This window comes from Castor canadensis, chromosome 11 (assembly GCF_047511655.1).
Source record: "Castor canadensis chromosome 11, mCasCan1.hap1v2, whole genome shotgun sequence".
NCBI classification, from domain to species: Eukaryota; Metazoa; Chordata; class Mammalia; order Rodentia; family Castoridae; genus Castor; species Castor canadensis.
The window spans coordinates 5,863,538-5,884,544 of NC_133396.1; the positions used below are offsets into that span (position 1 = coordinate 5,863,538).

General features: G+C 56.5%; 1 protein-coding gene across 4 annotated transcripts; it reads left to right on the forward strand.

Annotated features, from left to right (window-relative positions):
* The first annotated feature begins 3,282 nt into the window (after positions 1-3,282).
* Positions 3,283-20,777, forward strand: Evpl (envoplakin). 4 transcript variants are annotated; one of them, XM_020159333.2, is made up of 22 exons: positions 3,283-3,541; positions 5,702-5,801; positions 6,163-6,317; positions 6,403-6,529; positions 7,225-7,350; positions 7,530-7,568; positions 7,698-7,859; positions 7,953-8,060; positions 8,160-8,255; positions 9,213-9,329; positions 9,765-9,911; positions 10,250-10,404; positions 10,582-10,705; positions 10,873-11,103; positions 12,607-12,785; positions 12,866-13,004; positions 13,100-13,293; positions 13,633-13,783; positions 15,906-15,989; positions 16,100-16,210; positions 16,315-16,407; positions 17,102-20,777. In XM_020159333.2, exons 1-22 carry the CDS (start codon positions 3,444-3,446, stop codon positions 20,543-20,545), a joined length of 6,180 nt encoding a protein of 2,059 aa, XP_020014922.2. In that variant the 5' UTR covers positions 3,283-3,443; the 3' UTR covers positions 20,546-20,777. The 4 variants fall into 4 exon arrangements, with proteins under 4 accessions (XP_020014922.2, XP_073901188.1, XP_073901189.1 ...); XM_074045087.1 differs by having other exon boundaries at positions 10,582-10,679; positions 10,952-11,103; XM_074045088.1 differs by having other exon boundaries at positions 10,582-10,679; positions 10,955-11,103.
* The last annotated feature ends 230 nt before the right edge of the window (positions 20,778-21,007 follow it).

Below are 21,007 nucleotides of genomic sequence, written 5' to 3' on the forward strand. Positions count from 1 at the left end.
TAGAAATCAGAAGGATCATGGTTCAAAGCCAGCCCTAGGCAAATAGTTCTTGAGACCCTATTTCAAAAATTCCCAGCAAAATACAGAGCTGGTGGAGTGACACAAGTGGTTGAGCACCTGCCTAGCAAGTGTGAGACCGTGAGTTCAAACCCAAGTACTGACAAAAAAAAAGACTGGCAGCTGCAGACTTGTGGAACAGAGATGGCTTGTGCACAGGTAGCTGCTGTGGCCTTGAGGTGTGGGCTGCACTGACACTGGTCTCACGGGTGAGCTGGGGCCAGCCCAAGGCCCAAGGCCAGGGAAGGGGAACATTACACAGGGAGAGACAAGCACCCTGAGGCAGCCTTAAGATTTGGGGACTTCTGGGGTCTCTTCTGTGTTCTCTGGCCATTTAGTATGGGAGTTCAGCTCTTGAAACAGGCAGAATTTGTTTGTATTGGGGGCCTTTTAAATTCTTTTAATTTTATTTTGTGGTACTGGGGGTGAAAGCCAGGGCCTCAAACATGCTAGGCAAGTGCTTTACCACTGACCTATACCTTCAGTCGTGTTGGGGGATTTTGTGAAATGCTGCCTTCAGAGCCTCCCTTAATGGCCCGAGAGGAAGAACAACCAGCACCTTTTCCTCTGTGCTGCCCTAGTTAGGCGAGTCCTGTCACCTTTTGCAGACCTTCAGCATTTCTGTTTATCAGGCTGCTGGGCAAACTCACAGCCAGAAGAGCCTCCTCCAGACAGCCCTGCAAATTCCTGGGACCGCAGCCTCTGCCCCAGCCCTGGGCTCCTCCCTCCTGCCCCTCCAAACACCTGCCTGTCCTCTATAGGCCCAGTTCCTGTTCCTCTTGGGCCAAGGAGGGTAAGGGAGGGGAGGGGATCATTCTGCCTCGGTCCAAGGGTCTGATGGCAGAGACTGTACAAACATAGGGCAATTTCCTGAGATGGCAGAGCTTACACTCCCAGGGCAAAGAGAACTGCCACCATCTGCTTCAACATGGAGAGGAATGCCCACCCTGTAGGAAGAGGGTCCTTGAGCTGGAGGAGAGAGTGGGTACCTAAGGGCCAAAGCCCTGAAATGCTTGCCAAGCACCACCCTCTGGCCTCACTGCCCTTGTGCCCAACTGTGCATGGCAGCATCGGAGCTAGGAGCCATGCTGGAGTTCGAGGCTAGGGATGTGAGCACACTGCCACTCACAGTCACAGTTGACGAGGGCTGGAGACCCTGGGGATTGTTTCATCTCAAACCTCAGTGCAAGGAGGAGGAAGCCAGAGCAGGTGAAGGGAAGGAAGGACAAAAAGCCAGGCTCTTGGCTGTTGTGTAGAATATTGAGTGAGGGTCTCCACTGAGGTGGGCAGTCCCACCCTGGCCTAGAAGTTCCAAGGGTGGGGAGTCAGAGACGGCCACACCTCTCTTTTGTCCCTGTCCTTCTGTGACTTATTCTTGGGGCCAAGGTGGCTGCCATGTGAGCAGGAGCATGCCGCAGTGACCTCAAAGCCTGGGTGTTCCTGCCTGCTGCCCGGCCCTCATCTGGGGAGCTGATCTGATTTGATCTGGCAATAGACAGTCATGCCAGGAAGTCTGCTATTGGTTTTGTTGCAGTGAGTCAGTTAGCCCTCGAGCCCTGGGGCGTGCAAGGGCCCCTGTAGTGCTCATTTACTGCCAGGAGGCCTTCTGCAGAGAGGAGTGAAGCTCAGATGGTCCAGAGTGGTGGGAGACTAGATGTCTTCTTTCCCCCAGGCCCTGCTTCCCATGGCTACCTCCTGAGGAAGGGCCAACCTCAAAGGTAAAGGCAGCTGTGTGGACTCACGGCCCCCTGAGAAGAGAGGCTGCTGGTGAGGGTTGGCCTCTGGACCCTGTAGTCACTTAAACAAATGGCCCCTTCTGAGAATAGTTAATTGCAGGTGTGCCATTAGTGGTTAGAAGGAAATTGTCACCAGGACTAAAATGGAGAGGAGCTGGGACAGAGGCTGAGTAGCTTCTCATCTCTGGCGCCATCTCATTAAGAACACTCAGCTGGAAGCAGAGAACATCGTGGCTACCTTGTTTCCTGTGGCTGCTTGCTCTGGCAGCAGCCCAGTGCAATGCCAGCCCCTCTCCTCAAGCACGGGGGACTCCTAGTTCCCCATTCCAGAACCAGGTTTAGTGGTTTGTCCATGAGACATAGCCCAAAGAGGTTCAGGCCTCTTCTTCCCTTGGGGCATGAGGCCAGGTTCAGCTTCCAGTCCTGGGCTCACCAGCCTACCAGGACCCTTCTCTTCTACCAGGATGTGCTGTGTCCTCAACCAGACCTGCTAGAATGTCCCAGCTCCAAACTAGCATGACTGTGCCCCTTCCCCCAGCTCCCCTTCCAGTGCTCCTTCTACCAAAACCACATGGTTCTCTGAAGGACTCTGGGAAGAATGGCCATATCTGTAGAAGGAACCTCCAGAGCTGCACCAGTGACTGCTGGAAACAGGGAGGGGGCACCTGGCTTCTGCAGACCCTGAAGCCCTGGAAAAAAGAGGAGGCAGATCCTTGGCCCTTGATGTGAGGAAAAGGCTACTAAACCAGTATCACTGTTGGCTGCTCAGTCTGACTTGGCAGAAGCCACGAGGACCATTTCCAGGAAGGAGAGGCCAAGGAGCACCATGGGTTTTCAGCAGGCACCGCCTAAGCTAGGGTTCAGTACAGTCCTGCCAACTCTGGTGGCACCAGGGGAGGGTGTCCTGTATGTGACCTGGCCCCTGTGGAGCTGGCCTAAGAATCTTCGGAGGATCCCAGCATTGGTGTCCTAATGTATCTGGCTCTGGAGTCACAGACAAGTGGGATGACACCAAGCTAGCCATAATATAGGGCCATGGGACTGCTAGCCTTGCCTGGAGAGTCAGCTGAGTGGTACCCCCATTTTTAAAAAGTTAGTTGTCTGGGGGTGAATGTGTCGTGTCCCCCCATCCCCATAGGGAGCAGAGAGCCAGGCCCTGGGCTGCCCATCTGTCCTGCCTGGCAGGCTGAGCAGTGGGTGGGGGCCTGCCTGATAGCGGCCTCGGTGCTGGTGGGACGCATTGGTTAGCCAGAGTTCCAGGGCCTGGGCCTCTCTGCCGAGCCTGCACCTGTATGTGTGCATCTGTCTGTCTCTGCTGCGCCTGGCCATTTCCCCCTGGGGTGTGATCGCCCTGGGCGTGTGGGTGTGACAAGTCCAAACCTCTGTGGGAGTCGCCCGGGCGCCCCGCCCCTGGGCTGGGCCCTTTCCTCCCAGACTGGTTGTGCCGGAGCGGGCGGGCACTGGGGCATGCGCAGGGCGGGCCAGGCCTGGCGCCTCACCTGCAGGGAGGGGCCTCCAGAATCTGCCATCTCTGTGCGGCTGGCCGTCCCACCTCGCCAGAGCCCCGCCGAGTAGCCATCGAGGACACACACCGCCTGCCTGCCCTCCTCCTGCCGGAGCCCAGCCTGAGCCGGCACCTGCTTTTCCACCATGTTCAAGGGGCTGAGCAAAGGCTCCCAGGGGAAGGGGTCCCCCAAGGGCTCCCCAACCAAGGGATCCCCCAAGGGCTCCCCCAGCAAGCACAGCCGGTGAGCGGGGGTCAGGGGTCGGGGGCTGGAGTCAGGGTGGTGCAGGGTCCAGGTGTTCCAGGTATCTGATGGTGGCCAGTGCTGGGATTTGGTATCCCAAGGCCAACGGGCCAGGGGTGGACTCTTTCCTGAGCCTCTGGCCCACACCAAGTTCCAGCTGGGACAGGGAGCAGGGTGTGGCCTGGGGCTCTCCACATACTCCAGGGAGGCCTGAGGGCCAAGGTTGAGGCCATTCTGCAGGACAGGTGCTAGGCAGTGGCTTGAACAGTTGCCTTCTGTGGGAGGCTGGGGGACAGGAGTGCCTGGCTCCCTGTCCATGCCTCTGCCTTAAGGCTCTGCCCCAAGGCTCACTTGGCTGGAATGACTCTTGGAGCTTGGGCACAGGGTGGGCAGAAGGACCAAGAGGCAGAGGGCAGGGTTTCTGGGCACAGGTGGGGTGGGGATGGCTGCCTTCCCGCTAAGCCACAGCTTTCCTCAAGAGATTCCACCCCGACCTTGAATTTCTTGTTAAAGAGTTGGGAGTTCCTTCTCCTGTGGGCATGGGGTGGGACTCCTGTGCCTCTCTCAGGTCACCAGCTCTCTGCAGATGGACTTGGTCACCTTCTTCCTGCTCAGTGCCTCTCTGAGAGCAGGTCTAGGATGTTGGGGTGCTGAGGTATCGAGATATGAGCAGAGATGAAAGGCTGAAGTGGGGGTGCCCATTACCTGATAGGGATCAGGGCGCCAACACAGAGGCTGGGCGTCTGGGCGGACAGGAATGACAGCAGTTAAGACTCTCACTGGAATGACCTGTCCCCCTGGGGCACCTGAGCCCAGCCCAGGGTGGAGTGTTCAGCAACTGGTGGGAGCAGCCCTATAAGCAGGTCAGACCTGAGGCCCAGCTCTCCAGGCAGCCTCCTGGGCCAAGCGTTTCCGGCCTGAGGCAGCTCCATCCCCAGGGCCCTGCTGGCTCTGGCTGCAGTCCCAAAAGAGGACTCCTTGCTCCCCTGTGAGTAGTCCACTCGTTCAACACACACTTACTGAGCACCAACAGTGTGCCAGGACTGTCCTAGCTCTGGGGAGGCCACTGCACATAGAACAGACAAGTCCCTGCCTTCAAGGCACTCATACTCTAGTATAATAAAAGCTAACACATATTAGGTGCTGACTGTGCACAAGACTTGTACTGGACACTTCAGATGAATTCTCTTAATGTTCAAAATAGCCCTGTGTGGAAGATATTAAAACCTCATTTTATAAGAAAGGAACCCCAGGCACAGACGAGTTGGTAATTTGCCTGAGGTCACACAGCAGTTGTAACAGAGAAAGAACAAACTCAGGCCTTCTTGACCAGAGTTCTTTGAAACTACTGTCTTCACTGACACTGCCCCTCTGACAAGGATGGCCGGGTAGGGGATGGCCTTTCCTTTGACCCCTGATGCAAGGCCTAGCTCAATGAAGTCTTCTTCCCCAGGACTGTGACCCTACAGGGCACTGTGCTCATGAGGCTGGGAACACTTTTTCTATACTTACATCTTCTTGACCCCCTGACCCTCAGAGTGCAGGCATACAGTAGGAGCTCAAGCATGGACATAAGCAGCAGACTTCCAGGCCATGTGACCCAGAGAGAATCGGGTCCCGATCTTTGAATCCCTAAATCTAGAGAATATTGGGGTGTACCATCTCTTGGCTTCTCCCTGCCCCAACACAGACTCTTCCAGAGGGTCCCTTAAGCCTTGACTTGGACAAAGCCTCTTGGAAGAGGGGTGGAGAAAACAGGGCTGGATGGGGGAAGCCAGGCAGGGACATGCTGCTGCTCCCGTCCCAGCTGTCCCTTCCCAGGCCAGCCAGGCCATTTCAGGTGTTAGTGGCTGAGCTGGTGATTCACTCGTTCCCTGGAAGCAGGCAGGCAGCTGGTCGGGATCAGGAAGTCACAGCCAGGCTGAGGCTGGGGTGCCTAAGGCTCCCCAGCACCATACGGCCCTGGGACCCTCACTTTCTGAATCCTCATGTGGTGGGGGGAGGGGACAGGGAAGCGCTGTGTCCACCCCTGGAGCTGAGGATCTGAGTCCCCCAGGCCTTGGACACTTGCTTCCGGACAGATGGGTTGGCTGTGGAGAGCAGGCGCCTTTTCTGGTGGGGACATTTCCCTCATGCTGCACTGTCCCCCACCACCTGCAGGGCTGCCACCCAGGAACTGGCTGTGCTCATCTCCCGCATGCAAGCCAATGCTGACCAGGTGGAGAGAGACATCCTGGAGACCCAGAAGAGGCTGCAGCAGGTGAGACCCATGCAGATCAGGTGGCATGGAGCCCAGTGTCACGCTTGGCAGTCCTTGCAGTGCCCACTATGATGGTATTTCACTCATTGCCCGCTCCCCAAACTCAGCGGGAGAGAGGGTTCAGCCTACCTTCTGTGCTGTGCTCCCAACTTTGGGGGTCAAAGGGAGAGGCCCAGGTTTCCTTTGTGTCCTTGTCACCTGCCCCACAGATGTCCTGGACCTCTGCTTGGTGGGCCCCAACGGGGACTGGTCCAGCCAGTGTCTCAGTTCTGGGGCTCAGGCCAGCAGTGATGGCACAGCAAGAACAAGAGGGGGAGCATGTGGGACTCTGGGCCTGGCGAGCCTCCATGTCCCACCCCAGGACAAGGTGAACAGTGAGCACAGTCAGCCCCTGCAGTTCCAGCAGGAGACAGGCCGCAACCTGAAGGAGGCGGAGGTGCTGCTCAAAGACCTCTTCCTGGATGTGGACAAGGCCCGGAGGCTCAAGCACCCGCAGGCAGAGGAAATTGAGAAGGAGTGAGTGGGTTAGAACTCAGGGTGGAGGTGTGGTGGTGCCAGGAAGGTCCGGCCCAGCCCTGACCTCCTGGTCATTCCTCGACAGCATCAAGCAGTTGCATGAGCGAGTGACCCAGGAGTGTGCTGAGTACCGTGCCCTGTATGAGAAGATGGTTCTGCCGCCCGATGTGGGGCCCAGGGTTGACTGGGCACGTGTGCTGGAACAGAAACAGGTTAGGGGCACCCCAAACATCTGAGATGCACTTGAGGAGCTCAAAGTCACACCCTAGTGCAAGCAGAGAGCAAGACAGAAGGGATTCTATCTGGGGTCTGGGATGGAAGCAAGCAGACAGTGCAGTCAGAGAGGGCTTCCTGATGGAGGAAGCCCGTGAAAGGCAGGAGGGTTTGGCAGGGTCAAGCTGAAATGGAGAGGACCTTCCAGAAAGAAGGAGCAAAGTCTGCTGGGAGGAGGCTTGAAGTGCGATGGGAAGTGGGGTTTTCTGGGCAGGTGCACACAGCTGTCACAGGACACTCTTAATTAACTGTGTTTGATGGTACAAACAGCAGGGGTGTCGTGATGACAGTGAAGGGACAGTGGGGAAGGGCCTGCATGCAGCAAGGCGTGCTGAGGGTCCTGGCAGTATTTAGGCAGCAGGTGCTGAGGCCAGAGCCATAGACAAGGCAGGGAAGAGTGGGAGGACTTCAGAAACCGTGCCAGGAATCCTGGGGACCAGTGAGGGTTCAGGGACTGTGGTCATGGTAGCCACAGGAGAACGGTATGTCCCCTGGGGTGGGGGGAGGAGCTGAAGCCATCTGCCCAAGTGAGTAACTGTGCTTCTTCGAGGTAGGGAGGGCATGTGGGAAGTTCCATAGGGTTCTTGGGCTCCCAGACCCTGCTGGTGGGACTGAGAGGCCTGTTCTCCTGCAGAAGGAGGTCCGTGAGGGCCAGTACGGGCCAGGCATGGCAGAGCTGGAGCAGCAGGTTGCAGAGCACAACATTCTGCAGAGGGAGATCGAGACCTACGGGCAGCAGCTGCGGACTCTCGTGGGACCGGTGGGTGAGCCCTGCCAGACAAACATCCCTGTCCAGCCCCAGCCCCGCTTTCTCCCGTCAGAGCTGCTAGCTTTCTGGGGAGAATGGTGAGTGGGGCCCAGGTGACCCAGACATAGGGCGCCATCTCCTTGCACCCTGCTTCTCATTGCCCCTGAGTTTCTTTCTTTCCTTGGTTGCAGGATGCAGCTACCATCCGGTGCCAATACCGAGACCTACTGGTGAGCAGCAGGCAGGGCTGGGGGTGGATGCTGGGACCCTTACGGGGCCAGTGATGCTGAGCGCGCCTAACTGCATCTCTTGCCACCTTCTTCGCTCCTCACTCTTGCGGCTGCTGGTGCTGAGAACAGAAAGCGGCCTCGTGGCGCGGGCAGAGCCTGGGCAGCTTGTACACGCACCTGCAGGGCTGCACGCGGCAGCTGAGCGCCCTGGTCGAGCAGCAACGTCGCATCCTGCAGCAGGACTGGAGCGACCTCATGGCCGACCCCGTGGGCGTGCGGCGGGAGTACGAGGTCGGCAGGGACAAGCCGGGGACTGGGGGACGGGGATAGGGTGGCCAGGACCGCCCTGGTGCTCACCGCCGCTCCGATCCCACTCGCCCCCAGCACTTCAAGGAGCACGAGCTGCTGGGCCAGGAGCAGAGCGTGAACCAGCTGGAGGACGACGGCGAGCGCATGGTGCAGCTCGGGCACCCGGCCGCCCGGCAGATCCAGGTGCGGAGGCCCCGCCCACGGCCTCGACGCTCCCCCAATCAGAGGGCTGGAGGGCTGGTGGGCGGGGCAAGGCTGAGCGCTTAGTGAGGCCTTCCGCAGGTGCACCAGGAGGCGCTGAAGATGGAGTGGCAGAACTTCCTGAACCTGTGCATCTGCCAGGAGAGCCAGCTGCAGCACGTAGAGGACTATCGCCGGGTGAGCCTGTAGCCAGTGGTGCCAAGGGCTGGCGGCTACCGCTTGGAGCACATAGATGCCCGGAGGGTGCCACAGGACACCTGGGACCTCTAAAAAGACACAGCTATGTAATTGAGATTAGGTCCCAGAGGGGAAATAATGTCATGCCTACATTCTCAGCAAGGTGATTTTTGCCCCTGAAGAGTGCCAATTGGTTCTTAAAGGTGAAAAAAAAATTTAACTCTTTCTATGCATAAAACACAGCTTTACCTACAGCACATCAACAGATATACAGCATATCTGAGGTATTAAAAGTTCATGGGGGACTGAAGGAGCGCCTGCCTAGCAAGGTCCTGAGTTCAAATCCCAGTAGTGCCAAAAAAAGTTCATGTAAACCCAGCGTGGTGGTTCATACTTATAATCCCAGCTTCTTGGGAGGATGAGGCAGGAGAATTGCTAGTTCAAGGCCTGCCTGGGCTACATAGCCCGTTTGAGGACAACCTGTTCTCAAAATAAAAAAATTTTTAAAGTTCTTTAGGGAGACAAAAATGAAAAAGGTCTGAAAACACTGCATACAATAGACCACTGGGATTTTATTTGTTATAATGTCTGCCCAAACTGTTTTGTACACTTCTGACAAAGGCCAAGGAGTTTCTTTCATTTCCTTTTTGTTTAGGGCACTTTCCTTCATAAGCACAATATGCATATCACACAACTGACCATGATTCTCTAGCATTCATTCCCCAGCCCCAGATAATTCCTTAAACTGCACTCCCAGCTTCCACTCTGAGGCTGGGACAAGTGCAGCCCAAACCTCCTGCAGGACGTGGAGGGAGCCAGGTGTGGGGCCCTTTACCTCTGGCGCAAGACAAAACAAAGTGCTGGCTTGGGTTTTGCCTGGTTTGTGTTGAGTTGGTTTGCAGGGTCAGTGGGCAGCCACTTGCCCCGGCTCTGTCCTTGACCACTCAGTGACCTTAGTTCCAGGAAGAGGCCGACTCAGTCAGCCAGACTCTGGAGAAGCTAAGTGCCAACTTGGACTCCAAATACAGCCCTATTCCTGGGGGATCCCCTACAGAGCTGCTGCAACAGCTGGAGGTGAGACAGTGCCACCAGGCCATCTCACCCTGCTGGTGGGAACTGGGCCTGCTTATCTTCTGGGTCACATCTCTCCTTACTTAAGTCCCTAGTTCTGCCCCAGTCCCACCTGCTCTAGCAGGAGAAGGTTGCCCAGTTAGCAGCAAGCCCTGCCCTCTCCGCACCTCAGTTTGCTCATTTGTTATGGGAAGGGGCAGACTGGGTGAGCTCCTGGCAGCTTCCACTCCAGAGGCCTGTGTGGTGCTAGACAACCCCCCCCTTTCCACTCCCAGCAGATCCCAGGACCTGGGCCTCAGGGAGGGGCTCCTTTCTCTTTGCTGACTTAGATCTCTGCCTTGATGAAGGGCAGACTCTGGCCCTTTTGGGGGATGGGTATGGGACAGATGGCCTCCAGAGTAGCCTGGCCTGAGTCTCTGCTGCCTCTGCCCTTGGCAGGCAGAGGAGAAGCAGCTGACCATGGCTGAGAAGACCATTGGAGACCTCAAGTGGCAGAGCCGGGAGGTGGCACCTCTGCCGCTGCGCAGGAACCCACCCCAGCAGCCCCTGCATGTGGACAGCATCTGTGACTGGGACTCAGGAGAAGTACAAGCTCTGTCTGCCCTGCCTCACCCATCCCAGTCCCCTTTACTCCCCATCTCACCCAAGCTCCAGCCCCAACTGGCTTCTGCCCCCAGCTCAACCCACCCACTCTGTCCCTTCCTCTGTCTACTCCTTCCCCTGACCCAGCTCCACCCCTTACCAAGTCCTGTACCTCTGATCAGTCCCCTGTCCCTACTCTAGCACCTCCTGCCCCTCCTGAAGCCCATGTTCTATTGCTGTCCTCACCTGTCCCTGGTCCCAGCTCCTACCCATGTTAGCCTTGCCTGCCTCTCCAGTGCCTGTCCCTGAGCCCACATGAACCTCTCCCCACCTGTCCCCAGGTGCAGCTATTTCGGGGAGAGCAGTATACACTGGTAGACAACACTGACCCGTATACCTGGGTGGTGCAGGGCCCTGGAGGGGAAACCAAGAGTGCTCCAGCTACCTGCTTCCACATCCCAGCACCAGACCCTGAAGCTGTGGCCAAGGTCTCCAGGTGGGTCTGCTAGGGATACTCAGAGGCAGGAAGAAGGCTATGGCCCAGACCAGGCCCTGTGATGCTCAAGGCCACTGCTCACAGACCCCTGCCCAAACACTGCCATTCCCTGGAGCAGTGACTGCCAGGGCTGGGGAGGGAGAGAATCACCCTTCTCCAATCTCCTCCTTATTCCAGGCTGGCCTTGGAGCTGCAGGACCTGAAGCAGAAACTGGCCACAGTCCAAAGCCGCCTGAAGGCCACTACCAAAGAGCCTTTACAGCCTGGACCACAGGGTACCAGGGGCTTCAGGGAGGGGCTTGTTGGGAAAGAGATCATAGATTCCTGCTTAGGCCACTTCTGGAGGACTATGATGGTAGGGGGTGACCCTGGATTAGGATTTCTGCTCTGGGTACAGGGCCAGCAGATAGTTCCTGCCCATCCCCCTGCCAACTCCTCTCTCCACCTGCTCTGTGGGCACCCAGGGAGGGGCCATCTCAGGCAGACATGAGGTGGGCGTGGACCCCATCAGCACCTCTGCCCCCAGCTCCAGCTGGCTTGATTTCAGCAGACCCACAGGCCCAGAAGCTCCTGACACAGATGACCCGGCTGGATGATGACTTGGAACAGATAGAGAAGCAGGTGCTGACCTGGACCCGGACCCCACTGAACCGCTCCACCCCACTGGAGGATCTGGAAGGCCGCATCCACAGCCTCGAGGTAGGTCAGTGGCCAGTGGGGAGCTGGAAAAAGAAGCAGCCGTGGCCTGGGGCTGTGTTCACTTTAGGAAGGAACAAGACAAGGCAAGTGAGTTGCAGCCATGGGATCTGAGGTAGAAGAGGAGAGCAGGCAGTCCAGGGCTCAGAAAAGAGGGTTCCCATCCTGGCTTCTCCACTGATGGGCTCTGTCACCTTGGGCAAGTCACTAACCTAGCTGAGCCTCGGTTTCCTCATTCCTAAAACAGGCATGATAGTACCCAGCTCATCTATCCATCCTGGATGACAGTGTTGTAGTGCCCAGGAAGGTTCTAGTATAGGCCAGAATAGAAGCCCCAAATCCAGGAGTTTTTCTGGGGAAGGTCCTGAGAGCTGCAAGGAAGCCTGGAGCACCCTAGGGGGAAGTTTCTCCTGGCTCCAAGGGGAGTCTTCCTGGAGAGGTGACATTATATAAACGTCATTACCAAGTGAGAACTCAACACTCTGAAAGCTCCATGAGTAGAAGTTGCTCTTCCCCACCCCCAGGCTGGTTACCCTTCTAAACTGGTTTCTGTTCAAATATAGTATATCGTTTGTGTTTGGTTTTAAAAAATTTGAAACACATCGATCACATTATTGTGCAACCTCTTGTTTCCTTTCTACCATGAAGTGTAGATGTTCAGCCTGGCCAGGGGAGGAGGGGACAGGCTTCTCCAGCCAGGTGTTCATTGCGGGGTCTCAGGGAAGGCAGAAGACTGACACAGGATGGCAGAGGGCTCACTGGTTGCATGGCAATCCCCAATGCAGGCTGAGAGAGGAGCTTTGGTTTTTGTTTGTTTATTTGTTTTGAATTCTTTTTTTTTCTTCTGTGGTACTGGGGTTTGAACTCAGGGCCTTGTGCTTGCTAGGCACTGTGTCACTTGAGCCACACCTCCAGCCCTGTTTTGTGACAGGGTCTTGCTAGGCAGCCCAGTCTGGCCCTGAACTCAGGATCCTCCTACTTCAGCCTGGGATTACAGTGCTGTGTTTCAGGCCTGCCCCACCATGTCTTAGGCTTTGATGTCATAACATCTGCTGTATCAGCAGTGTTGGAGACCATGACGTGCCTAGTTAGACTAGATGGTCTGAGTGCCCGGCACAGAGCAGGCACTAAGTCATGCCTTATGGAACGGAAGAGTGAATCACTGGTAAGGGAATGAAAGCAATAACCCCAGCTGGGGTAAACAGAGCCAGGACTTTAGCTATCTGATCTTGGAGCAACTGGGTGGAGGACCTGAAAGTTTTGTGAGCAGGATAGTGATGTGCAGATGACAATAAGCAACTGTGTGTCTGGCTTTCCCGATAACTGTATAATAATATACAAGATGTTATTTCTTCTCCCATCCATCATTCTGTAGAGGAAGAGACCAAGGGTCAGAGATGGTCTGGACCATCTATCCAGGCCTGAGTTTGTGCCCACCACACTCTCCTACCTCCATGTACACAGTTAAGTGGGCCCAGAGATCCCTGACCCCACCTTCCTCTCCAGGGCACAGTACAGCGCCTGCAGACCCTGGGAGCTGAGAAGGAGGCAGCTCAGCAGGACTGTGAGGCATTTCTGTCTGAGCGGCCTGTGGGCCCAGCAGCCCTGCAGTTGCCCATGGCGCTCAACAATGTCAAGAATAAGTACAGCGACACGCAGATTCTGTGTAACCTCTATGGGGAGAAGTGAGTTCTCAGGGTGGGGGGCTGGGCCACCAGGTGGGCACGGTCAAGGAGGTGTCTGACACTTACCACATCCTCGGCAGAGCCAAGGCTGCCCTGGGTCTAGAGCAGCAGATCCGAGATGCAGACAAGGTCATCCGAGGCTTTGAGTCCACCCTGGCACAGGAGGCTCCCATCCCCGATGGCCCAGGGGCACTGCAGGAGAGGGTCAGCCAGCTGCAGGTAGGCGCTGGTGGGAGGGAGGGGATAGGGGTGCCCTCCGCATCTCACTGAACCTCGATTGAGTGTGTGTGGTGCTGTGTTCCCTTTTCCTGCAGCACCAGCGGCGGGAGCTTCTGGAGCAGCAGGCCTGTGTGTTGGGGCTGCACCGCCGGCTGAAGGCCACCGAGAATGCATGCAGTGCGCTGCAGAACAACTTCCAAGAGTACTGCCAAGATCTGCCTCGCCAGCAGCGCCAGGTGCGGGCCCTTACCGACCGCTACCACACTGTGGGGGACCAGCTGGATCTGCGGTAAGTGACCAGGCCCTCAGGGCACGTAGCATGTCCCCATGATATATGGGATAGGTAAAACCCAGACATTGCTAGTGATGAGCTGTGTAACCTGGGGCTGGTGACTTCTGTCAGAGGAGCTTTGTTCACCTCTAAAATGTGATAATAGCAGTACTTACGTCCCTGAGTGGTGCCGTGCAGAGACTCTCCACTCCATCCCCAGCACAGGGTCAGAGGAGGGTAGGAGACCTGCCTGGCAGGCTGCTCAGGCCTCTGGGCCTGTCCCAGTATCCTCTGTTACCTCTCACCTGTCCCCAAAGGGCATTTCTTATGTCTGCTCTGGCCCTTGTTCTCCTGCAGGGAGAAGATGGTGCAGGATGCCAGCCTCACCTACCAGCAGTTCAAGAACTGCAGAGACAACCTGAGCTCCTGGCTGGAGCAACTGCCCCAAAACCAGGTGCGGCCCAGCGATGGGCCCAGCCAGATCGCCTACAAGCTGCAAGCGCAGAAGGTGAGGGGCTTGGGGCTGTGGGTGACCTGGTGGCAGGTCAAAGCCCTGCCCTGAGTTGGGGCCTCCAGCCACCTCCACCTCGCTGACTGCCTCCCAGATAGTGACAGCTGCCTGTGCACGTGTGGCCCCTAGTGACTAAGGCTCAAAATTGCTCTAAGAGGCTTCAAAGCTGAGACCAGAGCCCTCCCTCGTGGTTCTTCCCCAGTCTGCAGTGCTCCATTTGGCTCATCTCTGTGGGCAGTGGGGTTCACCGGTTCCAGCCATTCCTGCATCCTCTTTAGGAAGGGAGCCAGGAGCAAAGGGTGCAGCCCCAGCCCTTGGGTAGCCCACAGTCCCCTGGGGGAAGTTGATGCCTTCCAGGTCATGATGCTAGTAAGCACTTTAGGAGAAGCCAGAGTGCTGTGGGAGCCCCCCACTGGACACTCGTGGGGGTAAGAGCAAGTGATGTAAAGGAACCGACCCCTAAACTGAGACCTGAGGAATAAGTAAGGGAGCCATGTGGAAGGAAGAAATGTCCCAGGTAGAAACACAGGAGTGAGGTTCCGGGAGCAGAGTGGTCAGCTGAGAACCTGACCACCAGGCCCTTCCAGACCCAGGAAGGAGGCTGAACTCAACTCTGCAGCATGGAGAAACCTAGGGAGGCCTCCCTAAATTGGTGTTTGGAGGCTGGCTGTGGCTCTGAATGGAGAATGGCTAAAAATGAAGACAGGGGGGCTCCTGAGGGACAAGGACCATTCCCCAGAACAATTAAATTGGAATCGTTGGGGTTAGAGCATCGTGGGTTTTTTGTTGCTGTTGTTTTTTGTTTGTTTTTGTTGTTGTTTTGCAGCACTGGAGTTTGAACTCAGGGCCTGACACTTGCCAGGCAGGTGCTTTTACCGTTTGAGCCACTCTGCTAGCCCTGTTGTTGTTTTTTAAGTTCCTAGGTGAATGAATGGGGGCAGCCAAGGTTAAGAATAGCTGGGCAGCAGGGTACAGTGGTTCAAGCCTGTAGCAACTTGGGAGGCTGAGATTGGGAGGATTGTGGTTTGAACAAGGCCACTCTGGGCAAAAAAAGTTCAACCAGTAACTAGGTACGGTGGTACATAATTACTTAAAATAGGAAGGAAGCTTAAAATAGGAGGCTCATGGGCCAGGCTGGCCTACAGAGAAAGTGAGACCTTATGTCAAAAATAATTAGAGCAAAAAAGGACTGGAGGCATAGCTCAAACTGTAGATTGCCTGCCTAGCAAACACGAGCCCTGAATTCAAAACCCAGTACTTCCAAAAAAAATAAAGAAAAAGAAAAAGAACAATTGTGGAGTGATGCATAGGGTACGTACCTGTAATCCCAGCACTCAGGAGGCTAAGGCAGGAGGACTGGGGATTGAGGTCAGTGTGGGCTACAAGAGAGACACTGTCTCAAACAAATAAAATTAAAACAAGAAAAAAAAAGAAGAAACCCTGTCTTAGAAAACGCGAAAAGGAAGAAGAAGGAGGAGGAGAAGGAGGAAGAGGAGGAGGCTGGCACCAGTGGCTCACGCCTGTAATCCTTGAAACTCAGGAGGCAGAGATCAGGAGGATCGTGGTTTGAAGCCAGCCCAGGCAAATAGTCCACAAGACCCTATATTGAAAAACCCATCACAAAAAAAGGGCTGGCAGGGTGGCTCAAGGTGTAAGCCCTGAGTTCAAACCATAGCACTGCAAAAAAGAAGATTGTGACAGAGCAGTGATTCTCCGAGGGTGGTCCCTGGACCATTAGTGTCATCTGGGAACTTGTCCAAAGTGCCCCTTTCAGGTGCCACCCAGACCAGGAGAGCCACACTGTGTAGTGGGGTCAGCAGATCTGTGGCCTAAGGAGTCCTTCAGGGACTGTGCCACACTACAGCTACAGTGGCAATGACCACTGAGCCAGGACAGAATTCTAGGAGGTACCAGGCAAGAGAAAGGGACTCTGCCAAGGAAGGAGGAAGGGCAGAGAAAATGGTGTCAGGGAAAGGAGGGGCCTCCCCGGACTCCCAACAGTGCTTCCCATCCCTTTTGCCATGTGGCTGCCTATGTATGGCCCTGGAGAAACTGGCTGGAGGAGAGGCAGGGTGAGGCCATTTCCTGGCCTCCATGCCTCTCACTTTCTCCCTGGCAGAGGCTGACACAGGAGATCCAAGGCCGAGAGCGGGACAGGGCCAGAGCATCCTGTCTCTCCCAGGACCTGCAGGCAGTTCTCCAGGTAAGCATTTTCACTGTGGCTTGCCCCTCTTTATCCTCCAGTCCCCCTCTGTCTTCTAGTTCCTGCTCCCCCCACACCCAGCCTCTACCACCAGCTTTTCTCACATCCAGGACTATGAGCTTCAGGCTGATACCTATCGTTGCTCCCTGGAGCCCACCCAGGCAGTGTCAGCTCCCAAGAGACCCCGAGTGGTCCCCCTGCAGGAGAGTATCCAGGCCCAGGTGAGATGGGCCCCTGTGGGGCTCAGCATCCCTGACACCAACTCCGCAGCCTCTGAAGCAGGAGCTGACTCTGACCTCACTGTCCCCCACTCTGCCCTCTCCAGGAGAAGAACCTTGCCAGGACCTACACTGAGGTCACAGCTGCCCACCAGCAGCAGCTGCACCAGCTGGAATTTGCTAGAAGGATGCTAGAGAAGGTACAGACATGATGCCGGTTCTATTCCCATAACAGCTGGCCTGACCAGGCATTGGATGTCTTCCTTTCTCATCTTCTGTATCCCCAGAGCAGGCTTGTCCATTATCTTCTCCCTAGCAGTTCTTATAGACTGGTACCCACCCCAGGCAGACCCTGGAGGTGACTTCAGTGCAGTCACAGCTTAGCCACTGGGGGGGTCCTCCGATGGGGACAGGATCTCTAATTCCAGAGATCTGGCACAGTCCCCAGTCTTCAGCCTTAGGACTTGGCCACAATGGCAGTAGGGCCACCTGGGCTCCATTTCTGCTTGAGCAAGAGGAGCCAGGAGCTCTCCATGGTTTCTGGTGACTCGCTAGCTTTTTTCTCTCTCAGCTAGATTCTAGCATCTCTTCAGAGCAGGACAGGCTCGTTTCTGGGAACTGGATGGGAGGGGAGGGGAAGGTCCAGAAGCAAGAACCCTGCCTCAATGAGCTCTCTAGCACAGATTTGGCTTGAGCCCTGCCTTGCACCTTTGCATTGTGGCATTGGCTGAGTCTTCTCATAGTCCCAGATCCTGGCATCTCAAGTCTTCAGTTCCACCTCCCAGGGTCCACCAGGAAGTCTCAGGAAGCAGAGAAGGGTCTCTGATCTCAAGGGTGGGCTCCAATCTTTCCTCCCTCATCCAGTACTCTTCCCCTCCTCCTTTCAATTTGCAGAAGGAGCTCAGTGAGGACATCCAGGTGACCCATGATGCAAAGCAGGGAGCCAAGAGCCCAGCCCAAGTAAGGAGGGAGTCAGAGGTTCTGAAGTCCCAGCTGGAGGAGGAGAGGAAGCGGGTGGCCCAGGTGCAGTGTGAGCTGGAAGAACAGAGGCGCCAGCTACTGCAACTGAGGACCCAGCGGCCTGTGGAGAGGCTGGAGGAGAAGGAAGTTGTGGAGTTCTACCGAGACCCCCAGCTGGAGAGCAGTGTGGCCAAGGTGAAGTCCCAGGTGGAGGAAGAGGGCAAGAGACAGGCTGGTCTGCAGGTAGATCTGGAGGCGGTGACCCAGAAGGTTGTCCAGTTGGAGAGCAAGAGAAAGACCATGCAGCCTCACCTGCTGACCAAGGAGGTCACCCGGATTGAGAGGGACCCTGGCCTCGACAGCCAGGCGACCCAGCTGCACAGTGAGATCCAGAAGCTGCATGGGGAGAATTCTGCCATCTTGGTCAGGCTGGAGATGCTGAAGAAGGACCTCCTGGCTCTGGAGCAGAAGGAGGTGAACGTGAAGGAGAAGGTCGTGGTGAAAGAAGTGGTAAAGGTAGAGAAGGATCTGGAAATGGTTAAGGCAACCCAGGCTCTGAGGCTGCAGATTAAGGAAGATGCTGTGCGGAGGAAGGGGACGGAGGAGGCCGTGGCCAGGCTGCAGGCTCACATCAAAGACCTGGAGCAGGTCATCAGCTCAGTGGAGCCCAAGGTCATTGTGAAGGAGGTAACGAGGGTGGAGCAGGATCCTGGCCTTCTAAAAGAGTCTTCCAGACTGAGAAGCCTGCTGGAGGAGGAGAGGAACAAGAATTCAACACTGGCCAGGGAACTGAGGGACCTGCAGAGCAAGTACAGTGTGGTGGAGAAGCAGAAACCCAAGGTGCAGTTCCAGGAGAGAGTCAGTGAGATCTTCCAGGTGGACCCGGCGACAGAACAGGAGATCACACGGCTCAGGAGAGCGCTGCAGGAGACAGCCAGCAAGAGGAAAAACGTGGAGGAGGAGGTGGAAAGGCTGCTGCCGGACCTGGCAGTCCTGCGGGTCCAGAAGCCCGCAGTGGAGTACAAGGAGGTGATCCAGGAGGTGGTGAGGCATGAGAAGAACCCAGAGGTGCTGCGTGAGATCGACCGCCTCAAGGCTCAGCTCAATGAGCTGGTCAATGTCGATGGGCGCTGCCAGGAGCAGCTCATCAGGCTGCAGGGGGAACGTGACGAGTGGAAGCGGGAGCGGTCGAAGGTGGAGACCAAGATGGTGAACAAGGAGGTGGTACGCCACGAGAAGGACCCAGTGCTGGAGAAGGAGGCCAAGCGGCTCCGCCAGGAGGTGCGGGAAGCAGCCCAGAAGAGGCGGGCTGCTGAGGAGGTGGTCTACGAGCTGCAGAACAAGTACCTGCTGCTGGAGAGGAGGCGTCCCGAGGAGAAGGTGGTGGTGCAGGAAGTAGTGGTCACTCAGAAGGACCCAAAGCTACGTGAGGACCACAGCCGACTGAGCCGCAGCCTGGATGAAGAAGTGGGTCGCCGGCGGCAACTGGAGCGAGAGGTGCAGCAGCTACGAGCCAGTGTGGAGGAGAAGGAAGGCCTGCTCAGCTTCCAGGAGGACCGCAGCAAGAAACTGGCCACGGAGAAGGAGCTGCGGCAACTGACCCTGAGGATCCAAGAGCTGGAGAAACGGCCTCCTGCAGTGCAGGGGAAGATCATCATGGAGGAAGTGGTCAAGCTGGAGAAGGATCCAGATCTGGAGAGATCCACTGAAGCCCTGCGGCGGGACCTGGACCAGGAAAAGACCAAAGTGATGGAGCTACATCGGGAGTCCAAGAACCTGCAGGTCCAGATTGATGTCCTCCAAAAAACCAAATCGCAGGAGAAGACCATCTACAAGGAAGTGATCAGGGTGGAGAAGGACCAGGTGCTGGAGGGTGAGCGGGCCCGGGTATGGGAAATGGTCAGCAGAGAGCGGGCAGCCCGCCAGGGCCGGGAGGAGAAGGTGCGGCATTTGCGGGAGCAGATCGACAGGGCGGAGGCACTGAGGAGGACCTGGTCCAGGGAAGAGGCTGAGCTGCAGAAGTCCCGGGACCAGGCCAGCCTGGAGCGAGGGAGGCTACAACAGGAGCTGCGGGAGCTGGAGAGGCAGAAGCAGCAGAAAGCATTGCAGCTAGAGGAGGAGGCGAAGGTGCTCAGCCAGAAGACGGAGAGTGAGTGGCAGAAGGCAGCCCAGAAAGGCCAGGTGCTCTCAAAGCTTGAGGCTGCCATTCTCCAGGAAAAGGACCAGATCTACGAGAAGGAGAGGACCCTTCGGGACCTGCACACCAAGGTGAGCCGGGAGGAGCTCAGCCAAGAGACCCAGACAAGGGAGACCAACCTTTCCACCAAGATCTGCATCTTGGAGCCGGAGACTGGTAACGATATGTCCCCATATGAGGCCTACAAGAGGGGTATCATTGACCGAGCCCAGTACCTCCAGCTGCAGGAGCTAGAGTGTGACTGGGAGGAGGTCACCACCTCAGGTCCCTGCGGGGAGGAGTCTGTGCTCCTGGACCGCAAGAGTGGGAAGCAATACTCCATCGAGGCCGCCCTCCGTTGCCACCGCATCTCCAAAGAGGAGTACCACCTGTACAAGGAAGGCCGTCTCCCCATCTCTGAGTTTGCTTTGCTTGTGGCAGGGGAGACCAAGCCCTGCTCCTCACTTTCCATTGGCTCCATCATCTCCAAGTCTCCTCTCTGTTCCCCAGTCCCCCAGAGCACCGGTTTCTTTTCCCCAGGCCTCTCTCTTGGGCTCACAGATGACAGCTTCCCCATCGCCGGTGTCTACGACACAACCACAGACAACAAGTGCAGCATTAAGACGGCTGTGGCCAAGAATATGCTAGACCCCATCACTGGGCAGAAGCTGCTGGAGGCCCAGGCGGCCACAGGAGGAATTGTGGACCTTCTCAATCGTGAGCGCTACTCTGTGCACAAGGCGTTGGAGAGGGGGCTGATCGAGAACACCTCCATGCAGCGGTTACTCAATGCCCAGAAGGCCTTCACTGGCATCGAGGACCCGGTCACCAAGAAGAGGCTGTCGGTGGGAGAGGCCATCCAGAAGGGCTGGATGCCCCTGGAGAGTGTGTTTTCACACCTGCTGGTGCAGCACCTGACTGGGGGGCTCATTGATCCCAAGAGGACGGGACGAATCCCTATCCCTCAAGCTGTGCAATGTGGTATGATCAGTGAAGACCTGGGGCAGCTCCTGCAGGACGAGTCTGGCTATGAGAAGGATTTGACAGACCCCATCTCCAAGGAACGTCTGAGCTACAAGGAGGCCATGGGGCGTTGCCGCAAAGACCCCCTGAGCGGCCTGTTGCTCCTCCCAGCTGCACTGGAGGGGTACCGCTGCTACCGCGCAGCCTCCCCTGCCTTCCCTCGCTCCTGTGTGCGCTAATGGACAGGCTAGGCTGTGGGGAAAGGAAGACTGCAAGCATCTCTCGCCCCGAGCAGCTTAATCCCCTTAATCCCCGTTCCTCTGTCCATCCATCGCTTTCTCATTACTCATATGTTTGTGGTGTTGGGCTGCCTCCCCAGCTTTGGTGCCCCATCCATCCCCACAGCCGATCAGCAGCTTTTTCCTCCTCTCCCCCACCCTGTGTTTCCAATAAAACACATTCTCCCAGTGCCATGTCTTGTCACATTTGAGGATGCAGGATCAGTGTGTCTGAAGTTTTAGGCCAGGGGCAACATTGGTAGCTTCTCCAGGTGGAGGGTAGTCATGCCCAGCTCACCTGCAGGGCAAATGAGGTGTTCTTGGAGGAGGTAGTTCCTTGGATTCTGGAGAGGGATGGGGTGGCTGGGTCATGGAAGATCATGAATGAGCCCTGGCCTCCCCCACACCCATTTACATTTCCCC

Bases quoted from the DNA above. Each gene is read 5' to 3' on its own strand.
- Evpl (XM_020159333.2), top strand. From the start codon at position 3,444: ATGTTCAAGGGGCTGAGCAAAGGCTCCCAGGGGAAGGGGTCCCCCAAG. The intron at 5,802-6,162 runs GTGAGACCCATG...GTCCCACCCCAG, and splicing joins CCCAGAAGAGGCTGCAGCAG to GACAAGGTGAACAGTGAGCA. The intron at 13,005-13,099 runs GTAGGCGCTGGT...CTTTTCCTGCAG, and splicing joins AGAGGGTCAGCCAGCTGCAG to CACCAGCGGCGGGAGCTTCT.